At 55.8% G+C, this 11,696-nt stretch overlaps 1 protein-coding gene across 1 annotated transcript; it reads right to left on the bottom strand.

Annotated features, from left to right (window-relative positions):
- Nucleotides 1–1,479: 1,479 nt before the first annotated feature.
- Nucleotides 1,480–11,284, bottom strand: Mapk13 (mitogen-activated protein kinase 13). The gene is made up of 12 exons (XM_006983102.4): nucleotides 11,080–11,284; nucleotides 10,439–10,568; nucleotides 9,349–9,407; nucleotides 4,824–4,932; nucleotides 4,651–4,680; nucleotides 4,102–4,149; nucleotides 3,865–3,979; nucleotides 3,714–3,785; nucleotides 2,508–2,587; nucleotides 2,298–2,376; nucleotides 2,023–2,199; nucleotides 1,480–1,823 (listed from the first exon to the last, which is right to left on the bottom strand). Exons 1-12 carry the CDS (start codon nucleotides 11,196–11,198, stop codon nucleotides 1,741–1,743), a joined length of 1,101 nt encoding a protein of 366 aa, XP_006983164.1. The 5' UTR covers nucleotides 11,199–11,284; the 3' UTR covers nucleotides 1,480–1,740.
- Between the last annotated feature and the right edge of the window lie 412 nt (nucleotides 11,285–11,696).

Genomic DNA, 11,696 nt, shown 5'->3' with positions numbered 1-11,696 from the left:
GGATTGCAGGTGTGGGCCATGCCTGGCATCCTGAGAAAAAGCTGAGAGAAGAGTTATGTACACAGGACATGACGTCACCTGGGGAAGGCCGTGTGCAGAGTTCGGAGGGATGCACCACAAGCTAACAACAGCCCAGGATGGACCGCCAACCCCAGCTAAGACTGCCCAGGATGGACTGCCAACCCCAGCTAAGACTGCCCAGGATGGACCGCCAACCCCAGCTAAGACTGCCCAGGATGGACTGCCAACCCCAGCTAAGACTGCCCAGGATGGACCGCCAACCCCAGCACTTGGGAAACTGAGGTAGGGATGATGCTGCGTGTTCAAGCCTAGCCCAAGCTAGAGGATGGGATGTAGGAGAATATCATTTTCAGGTGTGTGACTTTTGTTCATGTTGCATTTGTTTAACTCTGTGAAGCTGTGTTACTGTGCCTGTCTAAAACACCTGATGGGCTAATAAAGAGCTGAACAGCCAATGGCAAGGCAGGAGGAAGGATGGGTGGGGCTGGCAGGCAGAGAGAAGAAATAGAGAAATCTGGGAAGAAAAAGAAGAGAGGAGCCAGAGGAGGAGGGCTCCAGGGGTCAGCCACCCAGCTACACAGTAAGCCATAGAGTAAGAAACAAAGAAAGGTATACAGGAATAGAAAAGGAAAAGCCCAGAGGCAAAGGTAGATGGGTTAACCTAAAGTAAAGAAAAGCTGGCTAGAAACTAAGCCAAGCTAAGGCCGGGCATTTATAAGTAATAATAAGCCTCCCTGCGTCATTTATTTGGGAGCTGGGTGGTGGGCTCCCCAAAAGAGAAAATAAAAGACAACAGTGAGATGCTGTCTCAAAATGAACAAAGGGAATTCAGGTGGGTGGTGGCGGTGGCGGCGCACACCTTTAATCCCAGCACTTTGGAAACAGAGACGTGTGGATCTCTGAGTTCCAGGCCAGCCAGGGCTACAAAGTGAGACCCTGTAATCAAAAAGGGAGAGGAGAGGACCTGAGTCCTTCCTGGACTATATGTGACCACTCTTTAAATTTGTGTGTGTGTGTGTGTGTGTGTGTGTGTGTGTGTGTGTGTGTGTGTGAGAAATACTGAAGATGACTTTGGTACTTTAGCCAGCAGAGCTGAAAGGAAGGAAGGAAGGAGGCAGGGAGGGAGGGAAGGAAGGAAGGAGGGAAGGAAGGAAGGATGGAGGGAGGGAGGGAAGGAAGGATGGAGGAGGGAGGGAGGGAAGGAAGGAAGGATGGAAGGGTTCTTTCCTGCAGCTTCTGAGGGAGCATCCCCCACCCCCACCCCCGGCACCCTGGTCTCATGCTCCTGACCCCGGGAGATGCAGGGGAAGACATCTCTGTGGCTGTACGTTCTGTCCTGGCTTCTGAGCTGCACCCGCCCCAGAAGCAGACCCCGCCCGTCACTGCTGTGACCCTCTGCTGGCTCACACATCCTCAGTCCCATCCCCCCAGGAAGGAAAGGACCCCACATCAGGCTTTGGCCCACACTCGAGCTTTAATACAGCCTGCTCCCATCACAGCTCCCCCCACCCCTGACCCCCCGGACCCCCAGCCCCCCAACCCCCAACCAGCAGGTTGGAATTCTGCTTCCCTAGGGCCTGATAGGCCACTGGGAGATACTTCCGTCTGCTCAGGAGGCTACATTCCCATAAGCCCTGAGACATAAGTAGTGACAAAAAACTATTGGTCCTGAGGCAGAGTGTGGTCCTGTCACAGTCGTCACGCTCCGCGGCGGGACAGTTATTGCAGCTTCATGCCGCTGCGGCGCCGAGAGTCCTTCCGGGCAATGGGACTGAAGTTCAAGACCTCTTTGTAGATGTGCTCTGTGGAAAGTGAGTATTTTAGGTGTGTGTGTGTGGAGGGGGAGGGAGAAGGGGGCAGAGAGAGCCCACCCTTCAGACAGTGGAGCCCGAACCGAGGAGAAAACGCTACTGGAGACGGACTGCACTGGCGGACGGGTGTGCCACCTGAGGCCCAGGGCGGAGGGAGGGCGGAGGGGAGGGCGGAGGAGGCATCTCTTACGTTTCCATTCATCCACAGTGAGTTTCTCGTGTTCTAAGGCATCATCAAATGGCTGCTGGGCCTCCGTCTCCTCCTCGGGGTCCCGGAAGGGTTCGAAAAAGGGGTGAGCCAGTGCCTGAGCTGCTGTCAGACGCTTGTCCACATCCAGCTCCAGCATCTTGTCCAGCAGGTCCGCGGCTGCCGGGACATGACCGTGAGCACCGTGCCTGGCCTGGGATAGACGGGGGGCGGCCGGGGTGGGTAGCAAGCGCTCTGGGGCCGGGGCTGGGACTCACCTTGGGGGCTGGCACGTGGGAAGAGCTGGGTGAAGTCCTTCTTGGGGCTCTGGGGCAGCGACTGGATGTAGGATTTGGCCTGGAAGACAGAAAAGCGCGGAATTCTTCAGGCTCCGGCCCGAGGAGAGGGAGGATGTCTGAAGGCCTGTCAGGGCGAGGACAGGAGGGGTCTGCCGGGGCAGGGCGACCACACGGGAAGGCGCCACTCACCGCTTTGTCTTTCAGCTTCTGCACGAACTCAGCCCCTGGCACCCCGGTCACTTTCAGGATCTGGGTCAGCTGGTCCAGGTCTTGGCAGCGGGTTAAGGCACAGCCTTGCTCTCCGTGGTGTTCCGAGCCTGCCCTCCCCACCCCACCCCAGCCCTGCTCTAGCCAGCTTGGCAGAGACGCCTGGCTCCCGGCCCCATCTAACCGCGGCCAGTTCTCGGGACAGTTGGAGCAGGTTTCTGGAGGGCTTCCCGGCAGCCCAGGTCAGGAGAAGGCTGCCCAGGGTGTGCCTTTCTGAGACTCACCCCTCCAAAGCACCCTCCCCTGTTCCCTCTTCATTTCGAGCTGGGTGGGCGGCCCCCTGTCCCTGCACCTGCCAGGCCCCCGAGGGCTCCCCGTCTACTTATTCCTAACAGAGGTGGGGGCAGAAAGGACTCGTTTTTTATAAATTGATTATCTGCATTTTCAAACCAGTCTAGGGAGCTGGAGAGTACTTCCTGCTTTTCCAGAGGACCCAGGTTCAGTGCCCAGAACCCATGTTAAGTGCCTTACAACCAACCTGCAACTCCAGCTCCAGGGGATCTGACGCCCTCTTCTGGCCTCTCAGGGTACCTGCACACATGCAGCGTACACTCACACAGACATGCACACACTCACACTCACACACACATGCACACACACACATGCACTCACACACACACACTCACAGAGTCACACACACACACTCACACAGACTCACACACACACACAAAATTAAATCTTTAAAACCATTCTAGGGGTTGGGCCTTAGAAGATTGCTTGCCTAGCATGCATGAAACCCTGGGTTTCACCCCAGCATGGTGACACATGTTTGTGACCCTAGCACTTGGGAGGGGCAGGAAGGATCACAGTCATCTTTGGCTACATAATGAGCTTGAGGCCCTGAGACACAGGAGACCCTGTTTTAAAATAAAAAATAAGTCAAATGCTGTGGCGCACACCTTTAATCCCAGCACTGCAGAGGCAGACGGAGCTCTGTGAGTTTGAGGCCAGCTTGAACTACATGGCAAGTTCTAGGCCAGCCAGAGCTACATAGTGAGATCCTGTCTGAAAAATAAACTAAATAATTCTTGAGGGGGCCTGTCTTGCTGCCACACTGAGGCACATTTAAATATCATTGCTGAGGGAACGGGTCCCCAGATGGACATCATCTGCTCTGGCAAAGGATACAGTCCTTCCCCTTGAATAGCGTCTTTCCGGTCAGCATTTCTGCCATGATGCAGCCAACAGACCAGATGTCCACTGCAAGGAAGGAGGGGTGTGGACATCTGATGATTGCAAAGCAGGTCGCCAGGGCCACCCTGGGCAACCGACCACTGACCTGTCTGATTGTAATGCATCCAACTGAGAATCACCTCAGGGGCCCTGTACCAGCGGGTCACCACATAGCCGGTCATCTCGGGGTCTGCATGCCGCGCCAGCCCAAAGTCCAGGATCTACGGCTCAAGGGACAGCAGGGGAACCAGCTGGCTGAGGAGAGGGGCTCCAGGGACAAAACCCACCCCACCCCAAATTCCACCCACCTCCCGCTCCGATGGATCTACTGTGACCCACTCACCTTCAGCTCACAGTCTTCATTCACTGCCAGGTTGCCCGGCTTCAGGTCCTGGGAGGAAAGACAGATGGAGCACCAGGCTGAAGCAGAGCCAGCAGGTGGTCTTGGATCTGTCACACACACACACACACACACACACACACACACACACACACACGGACACACGGACACGGACACAGACACAGACACGCTCATGCCATACTGCACCAACAGCTGGCCACTTCACTTCCCCTCCGAGCCTGCTTCCTCATGTATAAAATGACATTGGACTCTACATCCTTTTCCACCATGTTCCTGTCCTTGCAGCCTGAAGTGCCCGCCCGCACAGGGTTCAGTGGGCAGCAACACCCCGAAGTGTCTCTCCCTCCCCCTCAACACAGCCACACTACCACATTCATCTTCTCAAGGCTGAAACAGCCACAGCCTGTGATCCTGAGAACTGTCACTCTACTGCTCCCAATCTATTGGCCACCAAAGCGCCCAGTTCCTACCCCACACCCTGCAGAAGGGCTCCAGGGTCCCAGAGAACCATGGCAGAGGAAGCTCACTCACCCTGTGGACGACACCAGCTGAGTGGATGTACTGAAAGGGAGAGAGAGAGAGAGAATGGCGAGTCAGAGGTCCCAGCTCCCACCCTGGTGCCAAACCCTCCTCCCCACCCCCCCCCACAGTGAGCCAGGTCTCAACACTGAGCAGCTCTTGGCCACCATGCAGGCCACACTTACCTTTAGACCTTTAAGCATCTGGTACACCAAGTACTGGACCTTATCCTCACTGAATTCCATCCCCATGATCTTCTGCAGATCCGTCTGCATGAAGGGCATCACCAGGTAACTGGAAGGCAGGAGGCTTTTTAGCACAGTCCCCAGCCTCCCACAGGCCCAGATGTGACCCCAGAGGGGTGGAATTGGGCACAACAGGAGCCTGAGAGACAATGCCAGGCAAGAGGGTGTAAGAGGAGTCAGGGGTGATAGTTCATGCCTGTAATCCCAACACTTGCAGAGTTCAAGTGGGAGGATTGCCACATGTTAAAGGTCAGCCTGTATTACATGGTGACTCCCAGGGCAGGCTGGTCTACACGACACAACCTTGTCTCAAAACAAAACCAAACCCAAAACCAAAACCAAAACCAACAATGCGCGGGCAGTGGTGGCACACGCCTTTGGTCCCAGCGCTTGGGAGGCAGAGGCAAGTGGATCTCTCTGAGTTCGAGGCCAGCCTGGTCTATATATTGGTTCTAGGACAGCCAGGACTATTACATAGAGAAACCCTGTCTCAAAAAACAAAAACAAAACAAAGAAACAGTGATAGCAGAAGACAGGGTTAGAGAGATGGGTCGGCTGACACAGGACTCGCTTGCGTGAGGACCCGAGCCCAAGCCTCAGCACCCACGTACAGGGCTGGGTGTGATGGGTTCAGTTGTAATCCAGTGCGGGGAAGGTGGAGACAGGAGGGTCCCCGGGGCTCATTAGCCAGCCAGCCTAGCTTGATTGCCAAGCCAGTGAGAGACCCTGTCTCAGAAAACAAGGAAGGGGACTGAAGAGACGGCCCAGCAGTAAGCAAAGGTCACTCACTGTTCTTGCAGAGGAGCCAGGTTCAGTTCCCAGACCCACATCAGGAGGCTCACAGTCACCTGTAACTCCAGTTCCAGAGGACCTGACGCCCTCTGCTGGCCCCTGTGGGCACCTGCATGCATACGGTGTACATAAACTCATGCAGAGGCATGCACATACACACACAAACTACAAACAATTGCTGTGGGAATAATGCTTTTCTACACTGGTTTAATAAAACGCTGATTGGCCAGTAGCCAGGCAGGAAGTATAGGTGGGATAAGCAGACAAGCAGAATTCTCGGAAGAGAAAGGCTGAGTCAGGAGACGCCATCCAGGAAGCAGCATGTAATGGCACACAGGTAAAGCCACAGAACATGTGGTGACATACAGAGGAACAGAAATGGGCTGAGTTTCAGTGTAAGAGCTAGTCCGGAGTAAGCCTGAGCCAATGGCAGAGCAGTTTTAATTAATAGAAGCCTCTGTGTGTTTACTTGGGTCTGAGTGGCCGTGGACCGGGTGGAACACAGAAAAAAACGTTCAGCTACAAACAATTATAAGGAAAAGAAAGAAAACAGGGTAGATAGTGCCTGAGGAACAACATCTGAGGTTGACCTTTTTACCTCTGACCAGACACACACAAACACACACATATACACACATATGCATGCATGCCTGTATACACATATGCATCTCCATACGCATGAACACATCCACACAAAACAAAGAAGAACCCAGAGTACCCAGCCTGAGCTCCTGCCATCCCTGCACAGCAGCCTGGCTGGCAGAGCTCAGGGTGAACACCAGCCTTGGAGCATACTCGGCAAAACCAGATGGCTGTGTTCACACTCCTCAAAGGTACCCTGGCTCTGCCTTCCTCCGCGACCGCAGCAGACCAGCTGTGAGGCAGCAGCATCTGCCAGCATTTCCTCCTGCTTCCACCCCAAAGTTCCTCCCACCGGAGGGTCATGCCTAGTCTGCCCTCCCAGGAAGGAAACAGGAAACAATCTTCAGTGGGCGGAGGAAGAAGCCCCCAAGTGGGAGAAGGGGCCTGTGCTATGAAGCCCCCAAGTGGGATTTTGAAGCAGGTCAATGTCAGCAACCCAGAGCTGTGTGACTCAAGGTGGTCATAGCAACGTTTAGGACAAAACGCAATAGGTTATAAAAAGTGTGTGTGTATAATACATACACACACACACACACACACCATTATATATATAATGTCCCTCTTGAGACAGGATCTCATGTATCCCAGACTTGTCTCCAGTTCGCCATGAGGCCGAAGATGACCTTGAACTTTTCATCCTGCCGTCTCTCTCCAACGCTGCCATCACTGGCACTCACTGCCATCCCCAATTTACTCAGTTAGGGATGGAACCAGGGCCGCTGCATGCTAGGCAAGTACTCTGCCCACTGAGCTACATCCTCAGTCCCCTAAAGTGAGTGAAACACACACACACACACACACACACATTTGCTTTTATTTTGAGACAGGGTCTCACGTAGCCCCATCTGACCTGGAACTGAAAATGTAGAAAAGGCTGACCTGGAACTCGCAGGGCTCCATCTGCCGCCGGAGTGCTGGGATTACACATGTACACCACCTCGCCTGGTCCTTTGCTTCTGTAAGCTATTGCTGAGGGACAGAGGGGTCACTCAGCAGTTAAGAGCACTTGCTGCAGCCAGGCAGTTGAGGTGCATGCCTTTAACCCCAGAGGCAGGTGGATCTCTGTGAGTTTAAGGCCAGCCTGGTCTACAAGTTCCAGGACAGCCAGGGCTACACAGAGAAAACCTGTCTCAAAAAACTGAAGAAAAACAAAAAGGGGGGGGGGGAGTGCTAGAGAGATGGCTCAGCGGTTAAGAGCACTGACTGCTCTTCTAGAGGTCCCAGGTTCAATTCCCAGCACCCACATGGCAGCTCACAACTGTAACGCCAAGATCTGACCTTAAATAATTAAAAAAGAAAAAGAAAAAAGCACTTGCTGCTCTTCCTAAAGGACCCAAGTTTGATTCCTAGCATCCTCATAAGGCAACTCACAACGGCCTGTAATTTCAGGGGCACCTTCCCTTATGTGCACCCATGAACACACACACACACACACACACACACACACACACACACACACACACACACACCTTTAAATAAATCTTTAAGCCTCTCTTCCTTCTCCAGCCTTGGAGAAGCAGTTCACCATTTTCTCTGCCTTCAGACACTCACAGCCTTGTCATGCTTCTGTCCTACCCTGCTGGGACCGTGGTCGCCAATGAGCACCTCGCGAACACAGACTCCTCTTTCTTTTCCTGTGTGTCCTTCTGCTAAGTGTCCACTCCCTCACGGTTGCCGCCAGCCCTCCTCTGTCTTCAATTCATCTGCTCACCCCTCGTACCTTCCAGCAAACGGGGACTCTGGATCAACATCATTGCATCCCGTTTGGCCATGACCTGTCCCCTGGCTTTAGCTATCACCCATGGAGACGATTCTAGACTGGTCTACATGCACACTGTCCTCTCCTACCGTTCCACAGGCTCTGCTCTGTCTGAGGCAAAGACCCAAGGTGGAGTTCCTTATCTTTCGCTCCGGGTCTGTTCTTCTGCCTTGGGTTCCTGAACTGAGACTCCTGACCACCGGCACCAACCTCCCTCAGCCGCCATATCCAAACAGTGCTGCCTGCGTGGGTCTCAGATCTCTCCTCTGTACCCCACACTGTACTGAAGATCAAAGTCGGGGTCCTCAACACTGCTGCTTCTGCCCAGGTCTCCCACTCCCTGCTCCTTTCTCATAGCTGCTGGCCATGTCCCCCAAATTGGACAGATAGTACCAACATCCTGCTTAAAACTTCCATAGCCGGTGGGCTGGGGGTGCAGCTCAGTTGGCAGAGTGCTTGCCTAGCATGCACAAAGCCTTGAGTTCAATTCCTAGCACCAACGCCTGGAATCCGAGCACTTGGGAATTGGAGGCAGGAGGATCAGAAGTTCAAGGTCATCCTTGACTACTTAGGTAGTTGGGGGCCAGCCTGTGATACATGAGAGATCCTGTCTAAACACAACACAAGATTCCAAACGTTCCCACAACCTCTGTGGCACTGAGGCAGGGTGAGAAGCAGCTGGATGGAGGCTGCTTTGGGCTGTCACTCTGGGCTGTCACTCACACGATTCTCAGTGTCATCCACACAGTTCATCCTTGCCCAGGCACGCGCCGGCAGAACCTGACACTTCGCAGCTAAACGTTCTGCCTGTTTCTGGCAGCCAAACTCCATGAGCCAGATTGTCCAGGCCTCCCTGATCCTCACCCCCACCTCCTGCTAGGAAAAAAACTCTAGGTATCCTGAGGTCCAAAGTCACACCTGACCCCCAGGAATTGGTGAGGGGAGTTAGAGCACACCCTGGGAGGACCAGGAATTGGTGAGGGGAGTTAGAGCACACCCTGGGAGGACCAGGAATTGGTGAGGGGAGTTAGAGCACACCCTGGGAAGACCAGCAGTCATCTTCATGGTACCAGGGCCTGGTAACAAGTGTAGGAGCTGTGCTCTGAGGAGCCAGGCACCCTACAGTCCTTGCACCCAGAGCTGAGGAACCTCTCCAGCAAAGAGGCATGAGACCCCCTTTCCACGCAGCCCTGGAAGCTACCCTCCTCCAAAATACTCGCCCGCCGCCATTAAGATCTGACAATCGCCCAAACCCAGTGCAGCCTGACTCACAAATCTTGGAAGTTCCGAAGAGAAGAGGCAGGGGTGAAGACATCCAGGAGTCCAATGACCTGTGGGAAGGGTCACCAGTGAGGCCACCACCTCTCTTCCTTCTCCCCAGGGTCTCAGCCACCCAGGGCCACCATCCAAGTCACCCTCTGCTGCAACAGGTAGCCCCAGCTGGCACAGAACAGTGTGGGGGCCCAGGCAGAAAAGGAAGTTTGCAGTAACAATGAAGGTCAGCCCCTTGCTCCCAAGTTCAGGGTGCGGGGTGAACAAACCCCCTTCTAAGGGACAAAGCATGAGGGTCAATGGCGGGGGCAGGGTGGGGGGCGTGAAAGGCCTTAGGACCTTGGACCTCAGCTCCAGCCTTGGACCTTGGGTCTCCAGCTGTGCCTGTCAGTCTGTCCCTGCCTGCCACAGGACTCACTCAGAGCCAGGGGCAAGCCCCCTTCACCTCACAGCTGGAGGCCGCCATGGAGAGGCCGGCTGGAGGCTTCAGGGCTCACAATGTACAGCGCTCTGAAATCACTATTTGAAATGGACTCCAGCCCTTCTGCCCAGTCCAGAGCTGGATCACTGGCTGTTTCCATCAGACAGAATGGTCAAATGGCCAGGCATCAGACTGCCTTGACCTCCAACCTCAGCTCTGCCGCTGATGACTGGCATAACCCGGGAACCTTTCTGTGCCTCAGTTTCTTCATCTGTGCCACTGATGGTATGTGTTGTGGATGATATAAGTTAACCAGCCCCTGGCATGCATTATACTCAGTATTTGTTGTCAGCTTTGGAGTCCCAGTATGGAGACAGCAGTAGCTTGAGTGTCCAGGTGGAGCAGGACAAGAGTTCTCACAGAGCCAATCACAAAGTTTCCCCGTGCCTACTTCCTCCTCACAAACAGAGATAACGTAGTGCCTTTTTCTGGGAAGTGAGCTGGGCAGGCCCTGGCACCTTCTTACTGGGCTAAGGAACTGAGAAACCAGGGTGGAGCAAGGAAGACTCTTTCTCCTGGCCCTGCACCCAGGACCCTGGGCAGGCCACTCCTGGGCCTCTCTCCCTGCCCTCTGAACCCCAACACATCCACACCCCGGCCGCATCCTACGTTTTCATGGTGCATGTGCTTTAGCAGAAGGAGCTCGCGGTAAGCGCGCTTGGCGAAGATCTCCGACTGGAAGGGCCGGCTCAGCTTCTTGATGGCCACCTTCTCCCCTGTCCGCTTGTCGATGGCCGAGCTGCGGGGTCACAGGCAGGTGAGGAGGAGGGGCGGCGCCCGGAGCCCGGACTCGGGATCCCTCCCTCCCTGTCCTCGGCCATCCCCACTCTGTATTCCCCGGGCTGGCTGGAGACCAGGAATTTGGGGGCCAGCAGAGTGTGTGTGTGTGTGTGTGTGTGTGTGTGTGTGTGTGTGTGTGTGTGTGTGTGTGTCTCGCGGGCGCCGGGGCTGGGGGCACCGGGAAAGGGGCAGCAGGACAGGGGCAGGAACAATTCACGCTGCTGACAGGATGCAGAGCAGGCCGGGAGTCTCTACTCTGCGATTTGGCAAGTTCCCCTCTTGGGGCCTCCTCTGCAACTGCAGGGATCTGCCCCACCAACTCCGAGGTCCCTTTTAAAAGTTACAGCCTTGGAGAACCAGATTCGGCAGCGGCTCAACCCACAGGGGCCCCACTGCCGCCGGCTGAGCCCGGGGAGGCTGCCAAGGGGTGGCCCGCGGCCCCTCTGCCTCCTGGGGTCCCCGGGTCTCACCACACAGCTCCGTAGGCCCCGCTGCCGACGTGCGTGGGCGCCAGGTAGGTCTTGGGCAGCTCCCAGGCGGTCTTGTTGATGTCCTGCTTGTAGAAACCCCTTTTCCGGGTGAGGCTCATCCCGCACCCCGTGGTGGCGGCCCTGCGCGGCGGCTGCGGTGGCTGGCCGCGGGCTCCGGGCCCGGGTGTCCCGCCGCGGTCCCCTCCCGCCCCGTCCCCGCTCCTCCCCCGTGGGGCGGCGCACCTGCCGCCTCGCCCAGGTGCGTCCCCGCCCCGGCTCGCCCCGCCGCCCGCGCTCCGGACTCCGCCCATCCCCTCGGAGGCCCCAGGCCCCCGCCAGCCACCTGCTGCAGGTGCGGGGTGCCCTGCGGGAAGGGGTGCCTAGCCTGCGAGGCTGCCTAGATCCCTCCAGCCCCGTAGGAAGAGCTGTGGGTGGGGGGTGGGGGCCGGTGTCGATAGTTGGAGAAATAAAACCCCACTGATGCAAGGCATGGTGGCTCAGGTCTGTACTCTATGCAAAAGAGAGGCAGAGGCAGGAGGATTGCTATGAGTTCGGGTCCAGTTCAGGACATAGTGAGTTCAAGGCCAGATTGGGTGAGATCCTGAGAGAGAGAACAG

The sequence above is a fragment of the Peromyscus maniculatus genome, chromosome 21 (assembly GCF_049852395.1).
Source record: "Peromyscus maniculatus bairdii isolate BWxNUB_F1_BW_parent chromosome 21, HU_Pman_BW_mat_3.1, whole genome shotgun sequence".
Classification (NCBI taxonomy): domain Eukaryota; kingdom Metazoa; phylum Chordata; class Mammalia; order Rodentia; family Cricetidae; genus Peromyscus; species Peromyscus maniculatus.
This window is presented reverse-complemented; position numbering and strand designations above follow the sequence as displayed.